The sequence below is a fragment of the Apis mellifera genome, linkage group LG9 (assembly GCF_003254395.2).
Source record: "Apis mellifera strain DH4 linkage group LG9, Amel_HAv3.1, whole genome shotgun sequence".
Lineage (NCBI taxonomy): Eukaryota > Metazoa > Arthropoda > Insecta > Hymenoptera > Apidae > Apis > Apis mellifera.
The window spans coordinates 5,888,738-5,909,024 of NC_037646.1; the positions used below are offsets into that span (position 1 = coordinate 5,888,738).

At 36.5% G+C, this 20,287-nt stretch overlaps 1 protein-coding gene across 5 annotated transcripts in view; it reads right to left on the reverse strand.

Annotated features, from left to right (window-relative positions):
* Positions 1 to 20,287, reverse strand: part of LOC412091 (A disintegrin and metalloproteinase with thrombospondin motifs 9) — a 120,657-nt gene that overhangs the window by 20,657 nt on the left and 79,713 nt on the right. For all 5 annotated transcript variants that reach the window (XM_016913999.2, XM_016913998.2, XM_016913996.2 and 2 more), the window contains exons 6-8: positions 17,378 to 17,570; positions 2,277 to 2,463; positions 980 to 1,187 (exon numbers count right to left, since the gene is read on the reverse strand). In XM_016913999.2, the coding sequence (XP_016769488.2) occupies positions 980 to 1,187; positions 2,277 to 2,463; positions 17,378 to 17,570 (588 nt within the window). The remainder of the gene's footprint in view (positions 1 to 979; positions 1,188 to 2,276; positions 2,464 to 17,377; positions 17,571 to 20,287) is intronic.

Below are 20,287 nucleotides of genomic sequence, written 5' to 3' on the forward strand. Positions count from 1 at the left end.
AGTTGTCAAAGTGGATGACTCTTCTGTCGATTTTGATATTCGAAATTAATTTAAAAATTGCAACAACGTTTTAGATCTAATTGGCTCACAAGATCGATCATACACGAAGAATACAGTCACATTTGTATGCATTTTCTCTACACAGTGATATTTCTCTTTTACCAAAATCATGCTCGAACAAACTGATACACCCACACGATCTGTCAACCTTTCTTTTTCATTAGCTTTTCTTAGTCCACCATTGTATTTTTTTTTTTATTATACACAGTGATATTTTACATCCAAACAAATATATGCTCTGCAATGAATATCCGGTTTTTTGTACGTTGGAATTCCAAAGAACGATTTTATTTAATTTCACGCTGCAACTAACATTTGTTGATGTTGTAATTAATCGTAATGGAATTTTTATTGGAATAATTATTCGATTATCTGTTTCCAGTAATCGAAATTGATTTAAGTTTCTATAATTTAGTATAATCAAATTCAATATTATTAAATTCTGGATATTCATATGATCAATATCAATCGATGACCGATTGATTTAATTGAAAAGAAAGGATTTACAATTTCGTCAATTAAGTATAAAATTTTTAACGAAGGAAAACAAATAATTAATAAAATAACAATTGCAATTACTGTTCAAATAATTCCAATATTATGATTTTTCAATAAAAATAAGTTTGAGAATTTATTTAAAAAAATAAGTCTAAAATGATATAAATAATTAATGTTGAAATTTTTATATTATTCACGTTCCTATATATTTTATCGTCAAGGAAAAATATAATCTGTAATTAAGTAACAGATCTTTACACAAAGTTACACATTCCCAACTATTTTTATTCTTGGAAAAAAAACTATAATAAAGCAAAAATCCGTTCAGAATTTATTATATCTTGCAAGAATAACCCGAATTTAATTATGAGTATAATAAACAAATAAATAACTCGAGATGTAAGAATAATATATTGCTTACCGTGCTCATCAGGCCCAAAATGTAGCCGAGCAAACCTTTGCCGTGGTACCTCACCATCTCCGCGTCCGCAGCCACCATGATCTCGATGAAATATTCACTTGACAGGGCTCTACGTGGTCTCCAAGTCACGGAGGGATCCGATTCCATTTCCGAGTCCTGGCCATACTCCTCGCTCAGATCATTTCGTCTTCTCTCCACGGAGTAGTATCTGTAACGTTTCAAACGAAACCTCCTCTTAGGAGATTGGAGAAGAATACTCCATCGAGTCATTGCGTAATTTGTATCCGATTCTAGCTGTTTCGAATTATATTTTGAGATATTGGATAAATTTAACGATCAAAGTCTGGCCATGGATCGAATAAATAAAACGGAAGATCCTTTTCAAAAAATTATTTTAAAAATAAAATATTTTATTTCAGACTCGAGAGTATCTTCTTTGTTGGAAATTATTCGTAAAACGGCGATTTGTTGCGGAATATTCCTTTAAGCGGATTCCACGGCACCCCATATTTCGCGAGAAAGTCGTGAAAGTTGGTCGAAAAGAGCGGTGCAATTTTTTCCTCGTCATCGGGGCCCGATGAACCGTATTAAATTTACCGAAAGATACGAGCTACCATTTGTGACGTGTGACGTTTCACGATTTTATGATGCAAACGGGCACGAGATTAATAAGACGATCAATCTCTGCCTTGCGTTCAAAGTGCTCATTTACCAACTCTTCCTCTCCCTTGATGATGATTACTTGCCGTTGTATCGCGATACGCGTTCGAATCCAAAATTCACTATTTTCGAGAGACGAGTCATTTTTTAATTTGCTACGTCGCGATTTAATTATTCGTCAATTAAGCACTCTTTTAAACTTAAGTTTCGAACTTATTATGAATTTACTTTATATCTTTGTAGCAATTTAAAAAAATTATTACGAATTTTTCATCATAATCATTCTCGATTAAAGATTCCCCTCGATTGGAAATTTTCTTTTCTGTTTCCTCATACAATTATCGTTAACATGATTCGTCAGATTCGCATTTCAATATTCCATAATCTTTCAATTACAAGGTGCAAATCTGATTTCCTACGGCCATCCATCACGGCCAATATTAAACAACCGATCTTTCCGTCCGTTTCCCCCGTTAAGTTGCATCAAATTACGTTTAAGACCCCTTGAGATATCCTCGGAGAATTTACCAGAAACTTAACGACCGATCAAAGAAAACGTTCTTAAAAAAAAAAAAAAAAAAAGGAAGGAAGGAAAAGGAAGAAGAGGAAGAAGAAGAAGAAAAAGGAACTCTCGTACCTGGCATCGTTTCGTAAAAAATTTCGATGCCCCTCGGCTTGTCCCACGAACTGCTTGTACATCTCGTCCTCCTCGGAACGTTCCAGCTCCTTTTTCTCGGTTAAAGACCTGCGCTTGCGGCGTCGGCCATCGAAGTAAATTTTACCCTTGGACGAGTTCTCCACAATTGGAGTTGGTGTGTTGTCATCTGTGGAAAAAAAAGGAAAGGAAAAAAAAAGAAAAAAAAATGGCGACTCAGGTTTGGTTATACAGATAGATACTGCTACGTGTAAAAGTGTTGAAAGAGATAACATGAAGAGAGAATTTCGTGATTTCGTCTCGCGGAGATTTAATTTTTAATACAAAAATTTTGTAGAGGAGAGAAAAGTGAAGAGCTGAAATAAATCGGATATTGAAAGCTCGCAATAAAGTCATCTGTGTAAGCAGACGTTCTACTCCATCTCTTTGAAAAGTGATTTCCGTCGTCCCGTGGACGTAAACTATTAATCATTCGCGAGATGAAGAAATGCAAGATCGTGATTGAGTAAATCTCCGATGCTAGAATATTCTCTCTCTCTCGTGCTGGATAGCAGACGTTTATAGATGTATATATATATTGCATCGTGATATCCTTCTTCAGTTTCATAATTTTCACTGAGATTAAAGAGAAGATGAAGATATCCTAGTTTTTTTTTAAAAATCTTTCTAAATTCCAACAGTTCCCTCAACATTTTTAGAAACTTAGATTTTTCTTCTCTTTCGAAATTATTTACATCTTCGACTTCGAAAATGTTAAAAAACATGATAATATAAATGGAAAATGGACAACTGTTTAACGTTGACATCACCGCCAATTATTTATCTCGATTTTCTCGGAATCGAAAATTTTTTTCTTGGCCGCGTTTAATCGTCGATTAAAGGGAAAACGAAGGAAAGCAGAGCACAAAAATATCCTTGTCTTCGTTGGCGAGGTTTGAGAAGGCTAAAGATCCGATTCGAATCGAAGACAAAAGCGCAACTGTTCGCGGGAATCGTGGCGCAGCTGCGCATATATCGTATATTCGAGAATTGCATTTCCGATCGAGCGAAGTGCGGTTGACACTTTTGAAAATCTGCTGTCTTTCTGTTGCGACTCGTCGTCTTTTACCCGATCTCGATCCCCTTTATCCATCCTTCGTGAATAGATATTATCTTGCATCTTGTTAAGCGCGATTCATTTCTCCCTCGACGCCATTCCAACGTCTATTCAACATTCTCGCTTTAATTTCTCCCATATCGAATATTAACGATTATGTACGTGGCAATTGAGAAATCTTTCGTTTTGAAATAGTTGTTACAATTTATATAACGCCCTTTTCGTACACGTGTACTCGAAGGAAGGAATATTTTCACAATTTTTTAAAATTCGAAAGCCTTGGCTTATCGCTTCTTTCACGATTCGAACAGGATTATATCAATATTTATTGTTCGATGTGAGGTTGCAAATACAATTTGGAGGGAGTGAAAAGGAAAAGAGATTTGGAAGGACAGAATTTGCGACAGTTTGCTCTTAGACACGCGTCAATGAATCACGGCTGAACGCTTGCTTAATGATTTCGTTAAATCGATTAAGCGTTCACCCGATCGTGTGTATGCACGGCTGCATGGTTCCGCGTGTCGAGATTGCGGTATTGATAAACACAAATGTCTGCAGCTCGTAACCATGAAATGGAAACCGATCGAGCTCATTTCTGCTCTATCGTTAAATAAAATATCGAATAAATTACCTTTTGCTTTTAAAACGGATTTATTCGAATTAATCCGAGAGATATCCATCGATGGAAAAATGTATTCGCTTCTTAAATGAATAAATTTTAATTTCCTAGCGCGCGAATTTTTAAATTACTTCCTCTTCGACTAACAAATGATTCATATCTAAATTTATTTCCTATCCCATTTCAAGAATAATAAAAATATCCTCTCCTGTTCAAAATCAACCCGCCACGCAACAAAATTCAGAAATATAAAGATACAGAATCGGGATAAAAATTGAAAAGATCATTGTAACTGATCTTCCAGCTCTTCGACAGAAGCATAACAAACGAGCGACAGAGATATGATTCGCCAACTACGTAATAACGTGTCCCACACGCGAGCAAACGAAAAGGAAAAAAGAAGAAGAAGAAAAAAAAAAAAGAATCGAGAGGGAAAAGAAGGGATCCTTTTGAAAGAATCCTCGGGCCGACGAGGCCGGCGTTTTAATCGGCGCAAAAAAAGCATTGGGTGCACCCTTGCGCACCGTTGCGGTAGGTCCGGTGAACGGAATGCACTTTCATGCAATCGTAATGACAGCTTTATTGCTCGGTGTAATTGGCATTATTATGCCTGGCGAGATTGGCACATTGTTCCGTGCTGCTATACATCGTCCACGGAAATATCTCTCTCTCCCTCGTTTCTCAGACTATTTTCTCCTTCTTCTTTCCGTTTTTTTCCAGCCAATGACAGGGATAATTAGCGTGTCATCGTGTATTTCGTGAAGTTGAATTATTCTCTTTCGTGAGAATGTATGTAACGTTATAATTTGATCGAGAATTTTGATTTTATTCCTTTTCTTTTTTTCTTTAAAGAGATTGGATCGAATCCAATTCCTTTGGGCGAAAATATTATTTAGATTAAAGAGATTGAGATTTCTTCTTTGCGATGATCGAGAATTTTGCACAAGTTTTTATTCTTTTTTTTTTTTTTTAAAAGATTGAGATTTCTTCTTTGCGAAAATAATTTCTTCTTTGTAAATGAAATAATAAATACGATTCGACGAGATTATTCAGATTGTTTTTTTCGTTATTGTACAGAAATAATTAAATTAACTTTTTGACATTCGCGAATTTTTAATAAAGAAAATATTATTCAGATTAAATTTTGCACAAGTTTGATTTTATTCTTTTTTTTTTTTAAAGAGATTGAGATTTCTTGTTTAGGAAAATAATTTTCTTTGTAAATAAAATAATAAATACGATTCGACGAGATTGTTTTTTTTCGTTATTGTACAGAAATAATTAAATTGACTTTTTGGCATTCGCGAATTTTTAATAAAGAAAATATTATTCAGATTAAATTTTGCACAAGTTTGATTTTATTCTTTTTTTTTTTTAAAGAGATTGAGATTTCTTGTTTAGGAAAATAATCTTCTTTGTAAATGAAATAATAAATACGATTCGACGAGATTATTCAGATTATTTTTTTTCGTTATTGTACAGAGATAATTAAATTAACTTTTTGGCATTCGCGAAATTCTTTTTAATAAAGAAATTAAATGGGATATTTTCTCTCTGTAAATAGATATTACTATTATTATTATTATCGTTGTTTTATCACATTCGATCCGTCGTATTTTGTTTCACTTTAGACGAGCCCCCGATAAAACGAATGAAAAGCCACCGTTCAAGTACATTTCAACTTGGCAGCCTGTTTTCTAGTCCCCGTTTCGATGTCGGGAGTCGCGTTTCTCTGATCCGTTAGCGTGTTCCGGCACATCGGGGGCCTTTTAACGGCCATTAGGGCGCGGCTTTTGTCATTCTAATTTCAAACGTGCATTCCTTGCACACCGACCATCCCATTTTCGCTTCTCACTCTGCCATCCGTGCCTCGCCAACATTCACACAATCCACAATTTCAAAGGAAAAACGACTTTGGAGAGGGAAAGTTAACATCTACATCATCAGAAAAAAGAAACATCTAGAAATTTTCAAATCCCCTATCCCTGTGCAAAAAAAGAAAAAGAGGAAATCCGGAAGAAAGGTAAAAGGAATTGGAGAAACCCGGGCGGGGCACGACACCCACGCGAGGGAATCGCAAAAGGCGCCCATTTCGCGGGAGATAATAGAAGTGGTGCGTGCAGCCTATTTGTCGTCGTCCACGTTGCGCTCACGTTCTTCTCTCCCCTGCCACCGATCTCGATCGCGGCGCTCGCCGACGCCAGCCTTTATTCCGCGGTTATTGTCACGCCGTGCCGCTCCAGCGTTAGTCAGCCGGCCACGTATTCTGTGGAATAAATGCACGGACGCGACGTATTCCGGTTCTGGAAGGATTTAATTGACTCCTCTCGAGGAAAAGAAGGATGGATTCAATATCACTGGAACTGATTACGTCATCACGGGGATGAAAATTGGATTTCTCAGATTGGACGAGGAAAAATCGGTTGAATTGGAGAGTAAAAGTTGCGATGGTTGGTCGGATCGATTAGCGAGATACGGATCGTTCTCCAAGGTATTTTCTGGGTTGGCTCGTTAGGAGAGAGTACGAGTTGAGTGGAGGCGTGACTAGGTTGCTCGGTCGGATTTACAAGTTGCGTGTAGGTAGTTTTCTTTGGTTTGGTAATGGACCAAGCGGCGGGATGCTTGGTTGATTGGTCGGTCGGTGGGTGTTTCGCGGGATGATGGAGTTGTCTCCTCTGTTGCTCGGGATGAGAAGGGATTTATATTAATTTTGTTTTAAAAAAAGTTTTTTTCAATTATCAACAATTCTAAACCTTTCAGCTCATCCGTTATTTCTTATTAATTATTTATTAATTTCTCGGAAAGAGAGGGAATTGATTCGATCGAGACGAGTTTCGTCGACTCGTCGCCTCTTACGCTCGCCGATTTAAGGCCATCATTCGTCGGCCAAGTGGCTGGAGAGGATGAAATCGGTGGAACAACGGTCTAGGGATTTTTCGACGGATGATGTACGACCCGTGACGAAAGCCCCGGCCCTTTTTCTCCTTCCTTTGGGCAAGAAACCACCAGATACCGGTCTCACGATCATTCACTCTGACGTTTCACGCTGTGTCTCTGCCCTCCGTTTAATTAATCATTCGCCCCTTTTACACGTGTTAACGTGTACCGATCGTTTGAAGAAGCGCACGAAAACTCCAAACTTCTTCCTTCCGTCATAACTCATTCCTTCCACCATTCTTCCCTTTATCCTTATTGCTCCTTGAGTGCATTTAATGCTCGACTCGTCGATGAAAAAGAAACTCACAAAAATCCCTAGCGTCCTGAATACATTCTCGAATAAATTCCTCGACTAAATATTTGACATTATTTCGTTATTGTAAATATTTTTACAAGATAATTGTAATAAAAAACGAGGCGAAAATGGTAAAATAGATTGATCGCCGTCTTCTAAAAAATATTTCTTTTTTCTTCATCGCGAGCCTCAGAGACGAAACGGATTGAGAGATGGTGGAATTCCAGCATCGGGGATGAGTCGGGAGGTAAGTGGCCGGTTTCATACGGGCGGCGGTGATTTATTCCTAGATTCGAGCCAATCGCCATAGGGGTTCCACGGTGTATAAACCTGCCTCCACGTGAAATTTATTAAGCATGCACGCTCGTCCGGCTTCTTACGGTTCGACGCCACAATGCAGAACGTATTCGAAACGACTTCTGTCACGACCGATTCCCCGACGAGCCGCGTGAAATTATTCAACCTATCGCAGCCGCCTGTCCCTAGGATATTTCACGTTCGTTCTCGTGGATAGAGAGCGAACGTGACGTGTGGAATTTCGATGTTTCGATTTCTCGAATTATTACCATTCCAGGAATCTTTTGATCGATGTTTAGCAATTTGCGCCATTTAGTTTCTTCCTTCCTTTCTTCCTTTCTTTTTTTTTTTTCGTGACAAGGTTTGACGTTTGAGGTTTTCGAATTCAAATTTATCTTCCTCGAAAACTTTACAACTTTTTTTTTTTTTACATACAATTTTTACTCTTTTAGAATTTATGAAATTTAAAACATAAAATAAAGAAATATAATAAATTAATCATTTCTACGAGAAAATAAGATAAAATAAAATCACGTTCTTAAAGAAAAAAAAAAAAAGAAAGATCCCATTTACGATAATCGGTCTGTCGATCGTGTCCGAAAATTGACTCGTTACGCAAATTCGAAAAAATTTAATCAAACAAAAATTAACCGGCATTAAATTAACTCGTTAACTCCGCAATTTTCGTGTCAATAATATCATCTCGATTAATAATATCCCAAAAAAAAAAAATTAATACTAACGAGGGAACCGCAAACTTTCTAATTAAACTCCGCCTCCCATACATTTTATACATATATATATATATATATATATATATATATATATATATATATATATCCATATCATACACCGGTCAATTTTTCTCGGAAACTTGTGGCCGAGAGATTAAACCGAGGAACGAAGGTTCGAATTGTAAGCGATCGAAATTGCCTCCACGTGGGCCCCGAAACCAACGCTTATTTTCATATTTTCCCGCCGCTCGAACCCCGTTACAGGGCGAGGGGGAGAGTTAGCAGAAATGAAATTGCCGATGATACGAACTTTCACCCGAAATTACAGCGTGCAACGTAACTTTCCACCAATTATCGGGCATTCGGCGGGTTTCACGTAAGTATAATCCGTGTATAATTTGTACGATCGAAAGTTGCATGATTTTCGTCGGTGGTTGAAAAGGAAAGAGAGAAGAAAAAAAAAAAGGAAAGGTAAAAGGAAGGAGGGGGAGATTCGTTATTAAGTCATTCGTGTATCACGAACGTGTATAGATAGAGAGAGAACATCGTCGATTAATAACACGGAAGCGGCCGCTCTAATAATATCCTTCGTTCGAAATATTTTCCCGCCGTTAATTAACGACCAATGGAATAGCGTTCGATTAGCGTTCGATACGGCGCGAACGTTTTGAAACGCACGATTGGGGTGCGAAACTGGCGGTTAATTATCCATCGAGATAAAGTATCTAAGAGATTCTTCTCGGAGCTTGGTTGGTTGATTCAGCTCGTTGGAATGTTTCGAAAGTCTCCTTTCTTTCTTATTCTTCTTTTCTCTCTCTTTTTTTTCTCTTCTCCTCTTTTAATGGTCAATGGTATGGCGTTGCTCCTAGTTGTTGTTGTTGTTACGCAATTTCTAGGTAGCCGCGTCAAAAGAAAGAAAGAAAGAAAGTTTCGATAGGAGAGAATGTTCTTAACTTTAACGATCCTTCCTAGCTTTAAGTTATATAAATTCTGGAAAAGAAAAACAACTATTTTAGGGGGAGGAAAAAAAATAAAGCAGAAAAAAAAATTTCCTTAAGGAAAGGAAGGAGGGAAGAAAGAAATTCCATCTATCTCTCCTTCTCTTTTCCGATCTTCTCTTTCTGTTGAAATCTTTTATTCGACGAAACGCGTCGAGTCATCGTTTCGAGCGGACAATGTATCAAGAAAGGGTGATCAGAAGAAGGGCGCGTACACGTTACGTCTGTCATTTCGTTGCTAACCTGTAATAACACGACTTCTTGCTCCCGCGATCCTTGTATCCTCGTATCGATCGCTTTGATCCATGGGATCGAGATCGAGAACAGGGGAGGAGGAGAAAGAATGGGCCCTACGGTGGAAGGGGGGCAGGGGACTCGAAGGGCGCGGCGATGTACGGTTCGATCTTGATCATCGTGCCCGTTATTCCGGAACGATCGCGGCGAGTCAATGACTTTTGCATATCACCAGATCGATCTCTTCGATCGTCGTTGTTTCTTCTTCCACTCGTGTATCCACGTGGTTGGCGCCCAGCCGTCTACAGAATCGTTTCGCTAAATTTGGTAGCCCTGCATATCTAGCTTCTGAAAGGTTCCATTCGATTATATATTTTACAATTTTCTCCTCTTAACCGTAATAGTTTTCAGTATTGTAATCGTTGATATATAATCATTTTCTTCTTTCTCATTAATTTTCGAAAAAAATCAATCACTATCTCGTCAATATATATATCAATTGATAATTAAATTAAATTAATTGCCAAGATTCATGTACGCGTTAAAATAAAGAAAAGAAAGGAGATAGTGTTTCAAGAAGACAGTTACATAACCTATCTTGCGGTATCATCTCAAGATAGGTTAGGTCATTGGCTTGGGCCAAGGGGAATAGTCGGTAATTATCGATCACCTTATGGCAAGCCCCTTTCGAGTTTTTCCTTTTTTTCGATCATCGTTAACCCCTCGTTTCGAGACGAGTTCGATCATTTTTCTTTTGCTGGAGGGAGGGGAGGGTCCACCATTTCGAGAGAGGCCACCCTTGAGAGGGCACACACACACACACACGCCCCCTCCGCGCAAAGAAATCTGTACATCTGTACCACGCCTTCCATTTAACCGGGGCGCTTTTTGCCCAAGGTGCTTTTTACAACTCCGATTCCCATTCTGCACGCGCTTCCTTTTCCTTTCTTTGCATCTTGATTCCGCCTTGTTTCTTCCCCCATGTTCCATTGCATGTCCGTCGATACGGTTTTGTCGGATAGTTCGGTCGGTAAAATCGTTTTGTTTTCGTTTGCTCTTGTTCTTGTTAAGCGATTCAGCCGAGGATTTTATTTTTCTTTATAGAAGCGAGTTTTATTGCTGTATTCTTTGGTCCAAGTTTTTTCTTCCTCGAATTTTTGCCAATAATTTGTCGGTATCGAAGATGTTATTTTATTTGAAATTTAGTTTTATCAGACGATTGGATCGTTGAACAAAATATTTTATTCTTGAAGAATGAAGTTAAATAATTGTTTTTAGAAAAAAATTATCTCCTCGATTCTTCTCAAATGTCTGTAAAATAAAAATTACAGAAAAAGAAGAAGAAAGAATTTTCGTCATTAAGAATTTTCCAAGATCTTCGATCATTACACACGAAACGAGTCCTAATCACGCGAGCAACGATGCATTCCTCCTCGAACTCGAAACGAGTCCTCCTCTGTCATCGTTTCCCCCCTTCCTTTAACCCACCTTTTCCCTTCCTAAGTTAACCAGGCGATTTCAGTTTCTTGCTCGGAGGTGCAGAAGGGCTGGTTTCTCGTTCGAAATTCGCGCGTGATTACAGGTTCATCGGCTTAACAGGTTTGCCGTGCCCCAGGCCCGATTCCAGGCCGGTCCCAAAGCAACGAACGAAAGCCATCGACCAGAGAGCGAGTGTATCGAGCCCGTGACCGGCTCGTGGATCCACGATCGATCGCGATCTACCGCCCACGTGCTTCTACCGAAGTATAGTACGCCTCCTCGAGTATGTATCCTTACTTTCATTCGTGCTTTCATTCGCCAAAGGGGACCTTCGTTCGAATATTATTTTCAGAAGAATTTTTGAAAAAGGGGGGGAATATCCTTGGTAATTATTTTTAATAATTATCATAGATCATTCAAAGATAATTTTAATTATTATTTCTAAAGAAATTTGAAGAGATTTTATTTCTAATTTTTTAATTTCAGTTTAATTTTATGCAAATTGATTGTATCGCGCACGATACAACTAAGTAAAATAAAGAAACGAGTTTTAAAATTCTTGTCTTGGAATTTTATTGGGGATTTGGTTAGTGGTTAATTGAAAATTACTGGGAGAAAGGGAAAGCCAGATAAATCATTGACCCGAACGTCGCACGTACACTATTCTTGGTATATAAATGGTGGAACACTCGGAGGTAAACGATCTATCTATTTAAAGTGATCGATGTTCACTTCCGGGTTACATAGCTTCCCAATGTTAATATTTGAAAGATCTATCGCAATAATATTTTCCATCTTTCACTCTAATTATCGGTTAACGATGGAAAATCTTCATAAATAATATGATCGTATACTTATTATTATTATGATTCTGTGAACATTTATGCAAATTCGAGTACAAACAAAAAATGAATCATATAACATTTTATATGTTGTAAATTTATAAACGCTAATTATTAAAATTCAAATTCAAACTTTTATGATAAATAGTTTGTTTCTATCTCTTTAACTCCTCTATACTTGTCTCGAAATAAAAATTATAATCCAATGTAAATCGAAATGTATATCAAACACGATTAGCCGGATTTCTATCTAAGAAGGTAGCTTATTTTTACACAATTTAAAGCACGCATAATTTACGATAGGTAAACAATGGCCAATCGATTACTGTTAATTTATCATTGGTCGCTCTCACGGATACCAATGCGGATTTTATCCTAATTATACAAGATCGTAATTGACGGTTAGCCGGATAATAAAATATCCCATTACAACCGGAGTAACAATCAACATTTACGACGTCACAGGAAGTATGAATACGCGTGTGCATTTACACATCAACCCAAAACCATAAATCAATTATTACGTCATTCGCCTGTTTCCGAACACACACACACATCTACATCCACATCTATTAAAAATCTCATTCACACCGCCATACTTGCTACCCACTCGATTGCCTACCACTTTCAACATACCTATTCTCTGAGTCTCGCTCAATTACTTTACACCTTCTACTCGATATCAAACGCGAAGTGACCTACATAAGTCGCTAGATAATTGCTATATGATGATAATAATAATAATAATCGCTAAGGATTTATTCCCATTCTCCATATTCAACATTTGGCCGTGATTTACGTAAGTTACTAGATAATTACTAGATAATAATTTATTCCCATTGTTCAATACATTGATACATTGTAACATGAAAAGAATCGAGATATTATATATAAATTCCTTCAAGAAGAAGTTTTTCTTTAATTAATAAAACTCTATTTCAAAATAAAAGAGAAAGATTGACAGTTTATCGCGATCCAATTGAAAAAAGTAGCCACAAGGACTAGAAAATTACTAGATAATAATTTATTCCTATTTTCTATTAACTTGTTCAATATATTGATACGTAACATGGAAAGAATCGAGATATTATATATAAATTCCTTCAAGAAGAAATTCTCCTTTAATTAATAAAACTCTATTTCAAAATAAAAGAGAAAGATTGAAAGTTTATCGCGTTCCAATTGAAAAAAAGTAACTACAAGGACTAGATAATTACTAGATAATAATTTATTCCCATTTTCTATCAACTTGTTCAATACATTGATACCTAAGAAAAGAATCGAGATATTATATATAAATTCCTTCAAGAAGAAGTTCTCCTCTAATTAATAAAACTCTATTTCAAAACTTGGTAAAATAAAAGAGAAAGATTGAAAGTTTATCGCGATCTAATTGAAAAAAGTAACCATAAGGACTAGATAATTACTAGATAATAATTTATTCCCATTTTCTATCAACTTGTTCAATACATTGATACCTATGGAAAGAATCGAGATATTATATATAAATTCTTTCAAGAAGAACCTCTCCTTTAATTAATAAAACTCTATTTTAAAACTTGCTAAAATAAAAGAGAAAGATTGAAAGTTTATCGCAATACAATTGAAAAAATTAGCCACAAGGACTAGATAATTACTAGATAATAATTTATTCCCATTTTCTATCAACATGTTCAATACATTGATACCTATGAAAAGAATCGAGATATTATATATAAATTCCTTCAAGAAGAAGCTCTCCTTTAATTAATAAAACTCTATTTCAAAACTTGGTAAAATAAAAGAGAAAGATTGAAAGTTTATCGAGCGATCCAATTGAAAAAACTAGCCATAAGGACTAGATAATTACTAGATAATAATTTATTCCCATTTCCTATCAACATGTTCAATACATTGATACCTATGGAAAGAATCGAGATATTATATATAAATTCCTTCAAAAAGAACCTCTCCTTTAATTAATAAAACTCTATTTCAAAACTTGGTAAAATAAAAGAGAAAGATTGAAAGTTTATCGCGATCCAATTGAAAAAACTAGCCACAAGGACTAGATAATAATTTATTCCCATTGTTCAATACATTGATACATTGTAACATGAAAAGAATCGAGATATTATATATAAATTCCTTCAAGAAGAAGCTCTCCTTTAATTAATAAAACTCTATTTCAAAATAAAAGAGAAAGATTGAAAGTTTATCGCGTTCCAATTGAAAAAAAATAACTACAAGGACTAGATAATTACTAGATAATAATTTATTCCCATTTTCTATCAACATGTTCAATACATTGATACCTATGAAAAGAATCGAGATATTATATATAAATTCCTTCAAGAAGAAGCTCTCCTTTAATTAATAAAACTCTATTTCAAAATAAAAGAGAAAGATTGAAAGTTTATCGCGATCCAATTGAAAAAAGTAGCCACAAGGAATAAAACGAGGACGACGACCGATCGATCTAATCTCTCGTCCATCGATCCATCACGTATCCACGCGTTGAAAAATTCACACACGCACGCGCGCACACACAAAGACGAGGAGGCGGGCGAGCGAGCGCGTGCAAGAAGGCAAATTTGGTGAACGGTGGACGACTCGAGCCGAGCACGTCGCCAAGCTGTCTCGAATGGAACGTCAGAATTCGCCCGGAGGTAATATCCCGTAAATGGGCGAACCTGTTTCGTTACAGGTGGTCGTCGCCGCCGCCACCACCGCTTCTCTCTTAAACGCCTTCTCCTCTCTCGGCTTCGAGCTGGATCCGCGCCACGGTTACGCCCTTCGCCTTTGAAACGAGATTAGGTCACGATCGAGACCGTAATGCGTAACAACGACGGCCCGTGACTTTCCACCATGGGATATCGGCCCCTCCCCCCTGCTTTTAATATCGACTTTATCGCGTTACGCGCCGTTTAACGTTCGATTCCAACGCCTCCGCTTTTTTCTTTTTTCTTCTTTCTTTTTTTCGAGGGAGACAGAGGTTTGATAAAGCGGATTACGTCTCTTACATCGTGCTCTTCAGAGGTTTTGCGAGGAGGGAGAGCCCAGCTCGAGGAGGATATTTTAATTTTCTATAAAATTTAAAATATTTCTTTTTCGAGAAATCTGTCGAATTATATGCAGCATAAAAAAATATACTTCCAAACTCGCTACGTCTAAAAAAATTACTCCCTCCTCCGCCGTATATTTCGCGAATTCCTCCTCGTCCCCCAATATTCTGTTATTGCCCCTGTTACAAAGGGGCCAACCACCCCTCCCTCCCAATATCTCTTCGATAAACACACAAACGATCCAAGATCTTATGGTAATACCGGTGGAGGTATACGCGCCATAAATTTCGACGGCGGTCGAACACGGGTCCGTTTATTTTTCCTGAAAAATGACGAAAGCCCGGGAGGAGGCCGAGCCACGGTCTTCGACCGCGGGAGGGTTAACGTTCTTTAAATTCGTTGGCCCTCGAGCGCGAAGAAAAAGGGCAGCAACCGGTGGGTGAGATGGAGACGGAGGGGAAAGAAAAGAAATACGAGCGGCCGTCAATTAAAGCGGGTTCCGTTGATTCCATAAGAGGATGAAGAGAGAGAGCGAAGAAATCTTTTCTAATTTTCAGCTTTTTCCAATTCAATTTGTGAACGAAATTACATTTTTGAATTGTTCTTAAGATTCAAATAGATTTAAGTTTCCTTTTATAATACGTCGATTGGTTAAATGTTTTCTAATCTTTTCTTTTTTTTTTTTTTTTGCAGAGTGAAGATGTTATTTTGTAAATTATCAACCGGTTAGAGATCAATCATTTAGAGAGCTATTATTCTTCGCGAAACGTAGTCGTAAATCATACGGGAACTAAGAAATGCAATTTGTAAACTTAATTGTATTACCGTTGAAAGTTTCTCTACAGATCGGTGCATAAAAGCTCTTGGTTTAACCGAAATTAATTACCCTCGGTGCTTGGTAATTTAACGTATATACTTTTCCACGCGCTTTTATTAATGAGCCGAGCTATTGTCCATAAATCACTGTAGCATCGCATCGATCATACGCATCGGGATAAAAGCGGGCGAAATTCTGAACTATCACGTGTTTGCTCCACGCGTTATAATCGTTATTAATAATCTAATTCAATTAAATTAAATCTTCTCTAAATTCATTCTTCACCGTCAATTTTCCTAAAAATTATTACGAAAATTTACAATCGAAGTTGCGAATGAACCAATTTCAAAAATCCCGAAAATTGAGAGAAACTAATCTCTTAAAGGAAGAGAAACAAATTCATTAAAATAAACGTAACAATGGAATACAACAATCCTGCCAGATCTCGTGAAACTCTGACGAAACAATTAATCCGCGCCTCCTCCGTGGACAATGAAACACAACGGAATGTTAATCGAGCTGTCGAGAAAAACCGGTCGCGGCCCGAAAAGGGGAGGGAAGGGAAGAGTTGGTCCGTCCCTCCCTCGGCCGCCTGCTGCCCATTTATTTATTCGCTTACGCTCGAATGAACTTTCGCCGTGCGACACACACGTGACACGCCGGTTTTTTAAAACGGGAAGGGAGCAGGAATGGTCATGAATAAAACGATACGTATCGAAGTCACCTGGACGTCTCTAAAGGTAAGTAGACACACACATACACGCGTGCCTTGCACAACACGTGTGTGCATCCTCCTAATGCGAGTCCCTCCACAAACCCCATGCATTATTAATACGTTTTCGGCGCGGGACCACGTACATACAACCTCGTATGTACACTCGGTTAACCCGATCGAGGCACGAGGCGATGGTGGTCTTCTCGTACCACTCTCTCGTCACGAGATTTTCGCCTATTGTATGGACTGTGGATAATTGTTTTTTGTATTTAAATTGCTTGTATAATGTATATAATGTATAATGTATATAATTTTGTGTAATGTATATAATGTATATAATGTATATAATGTTGTGTAATGTATATAATGTATAATGTATATAATGTTGTATAATATATATAATGTATATAATGTATATAATGTATAATGTATATAATGTTGTGTAATATATAATGTATGTAATATATAAAATGTAATAATGTATAATATATAATGTATATAATGTATAATGTATAATGTATATAATGTATATAATTTATAATGTATATATAATGTTGTATAATGTATATAATGTATATAATTTATAATGTATATATAGTATATAATATATAATGTTGTATAATGTATATAATGTATATAATGTATAATGTATATAATGTTGTGTAATATATAATGTATGTAATATATAAAATGTAATAATGTGCAATATGTAATGTATATAATGTATATAATGTATAATGTATATAATGTTGTGTAATGTAAAATATATATAATGGTTTATCGTAATTTCGAATATAAATTGGAATATCGAAGCTACTGAACTGATAAGAGGTGGATAACACGTAATTCGTGGATCTGTTTCAATTATAATTTGAAGGATCGGTGTATTAATTTGTACGATAAATTTTGTAAAAGAAGCAATGGACTTCAGAGATGATTATTTTTAATAATTCGAATGTTTGAATAACAAACTCACCGATCACGCCGCAATTATGCGCCCCGACCCGATCATCGTCGTCGTCCTTCGTGGCATCCACCACGGTGTAGGGTTTTATCCTTTGGACGGCGTGCTCCAACGAAAATTCTAGAGAATCCTGCTCGTCGCTCTCCCGCCAGGGCTTGGCCGGTTTAATTATGTAGCTTCCCGTCGACGTTCTCACGTGTCCCGTCTGCGGCAGAAAAGAAGAAGAAGAAGAAGAAGAAGGAGAAAAAAGACATGCCAAAAATTCGGTGAGTCATTCCGCACCATGATTGGGCCTTTTATCCCCTCAATGAAACCAGCTACCTACTTGCGCTAACCCTTTTCTCTCTCTCTCTCTCTCAAGCTCGTTCTTTCTTTCTTTTTTCCACGTCATCGAGCCGTGAAATTTCGATCGATTGTCCACATAATCTCTAAAGCCATTAATCGCGTTTACCACGGTGAAAGTGAACCATTTTTATTCCCCCCTCTCTCTCCTTTTTTTCCCTCCTTCTTAAACGAAAGATGAATCGATGTAAACACGACGATTATTCCTCTTGTGTTGCAGTTTACACGGTAATTTTGTTAAAAATCAGTCGAGTCATAGTATATGTATATAGTATATAGTATATATATATGTCGAGGTGAAAGGGGGATGTAATTGAATTCGAAGAGTGGATCGAAGATTTCTTATTTTATAAAAAGAAAAAGAGAGGACGGTGTGTTTGGATAAGGCGATCTTTTGTGGGAAACAACTTGCGACTTAATTATACACTGTTTATGATCTTTTAATTTAAGGATGTTTTTTTTTAGAGATCTCGTTCGATTCTTTTTCCAAGATTGATCGAATTAAATTTTTGAAAGGAGAGGAACAAGAGTATAAATTGTAGTTAAAAATTAAATGGGATTCTAAGTTTGCAATAAATTTTCGGAAACGAGGAAATTCGCTCATCCGTTTCCAAGAATGTTAATTTCTGGCCGAGCGTTGTCACTTTTTCCCCATTTGATGCTCGTAAAATATACAACGTTGTAAAGCTACTTTATTACCGAACGTGTTCATCCCATAAAACGTTTAACCGAAGAAAGTTTCCTCTTCTGTCTTAAACTTTATTACATTTTCACTTTATCTTAAAATTGTCACTTTTTTTTCCTCTTCTTTTTCTCTCTCTACATATATAAATAAGTACACACGAGTTTCGAGTCATTTTTTCCTTTCCCTCTTTTTCGCAAATTACTCATCTTTCCCTTTCAACCGATCCGAGCATCGGGAATAATTAATTATTATTTATTAAAAAATTACTAAAATTGTTATATCATATTAATTCAGTCAGTGTACAAACGCGCGTCTCGATCGCCACGAAAGTTTTACTTGACTTTCACTCCATCATCATAGTCCATAGTTAATTGTTATCAAACTTTCACTTATCGTAATAAAATTTAAAATTAACTACAATTAACAATATATATCGCTTATGCATAATTCTTTCGCTTTCGATTTCGATTATTAAACAATCCATTATCATCGGACAAACAAATATTTTAACTACTGAAAAAATATTCCATATTACTCTCGCTTTCTCTCTCTCTCGAAAAATACTTATACTTCCAAAGGAATATATAAAAAGAAAGAAAATACTTCAAATTCGTAGAAGAATTATAAGTCTATCGTCCCAAGATGATAGCGAGACGTATCTCGCGGATCGGCTCGGCCGATTTATTTATACATGCAGCGGTGCCCTGACATAACTTCCTCGATTTGAATGTGAAAACACACCGGCTACACGGGACGCCCCCGCTAAGTGTATGCCACCCACGTAAATTCCACGTGTGCGAGGGCAAAGCCGCGGACCCGCGGACGAACTCGAGCGGATCAGGTGAAAATAATCGATTAAAAGCGAGCCTGTCCAACGTTATTCTGTTACAAGTTATTCCAACGAGTAATTTCAATCCGATTGCATAATTATTTCTTTTTCTTCTTCTTCTTCTTCTTCTTTTTTATTATCTTGTTCCTTAAGAAGGGATTACGGTTCGTTTTGGTTTCGTGGGGAGGGGATGAGAAGAGAGAATTGGAAGAGGATTTTTTTTAATTTTCAGTCTCGGAGGAAGGTGGAATTTGATGGAGGAAGATTGTTTGAAATTCTATACGTATTTTCATAACAACGTTGTTTCATAATATATTCGTTCCGAAAAGAAAAAGAAAAATTGGCTTTAATAAAGCTAATTTTGCTTGCTTTAAGTCGTGTTCTTGGAATTTTGCCCAATTGCATTAACCTCGATTCGGCCACGAAAACAAAGGTGCACGTGAGTACAAAATGCTTAGATTGCAACGAAGAATCCTCTGATCTCCTTCTCCAACGATAAATGTATTATTTCGTTCGAAATCTCTGTGGATTAATAACTTCTTTTTTTTCTCCCACACGTTTGCAAGTTTGTACGAAAATATAATATACCTACTCCCTGAAATTCCCTGTCATTCTCCAATTGCTAACCTAAAAATAAAACAACACCAACTTCCTAATCAAATATAACCTATAAAATATTTTAAATAAAAAGTTAATTATTTAAGAAACGTTCCCCCATACGTTTGCAATTTTGTACAAAAATAAAAGGTGTCCCAAAATTAATTTGAATTTGCCGCCATTTTTGCATTAAGTTGTTAGCAATCCTGAAAAAAGAACAGTTTAACAGCTGAAAGTTTACGGTTAATAAAAATGGAGCGTTGAATATTTTAAAAATAATATTTTAAAAACTCTCTTAATTTTGGGATACCCTTTAAAATACCTGCTCCCTGAAACATCATTCTCCAATTGCTAACCTAAAAATAAAACAACACCAACTTCTCTAACCAAATATAACCTATAAAATATTTTAAATAAAAAGTTAATTATTTAAGAAACGCTTCCCTACACGTTTGCAACTTTATACAAA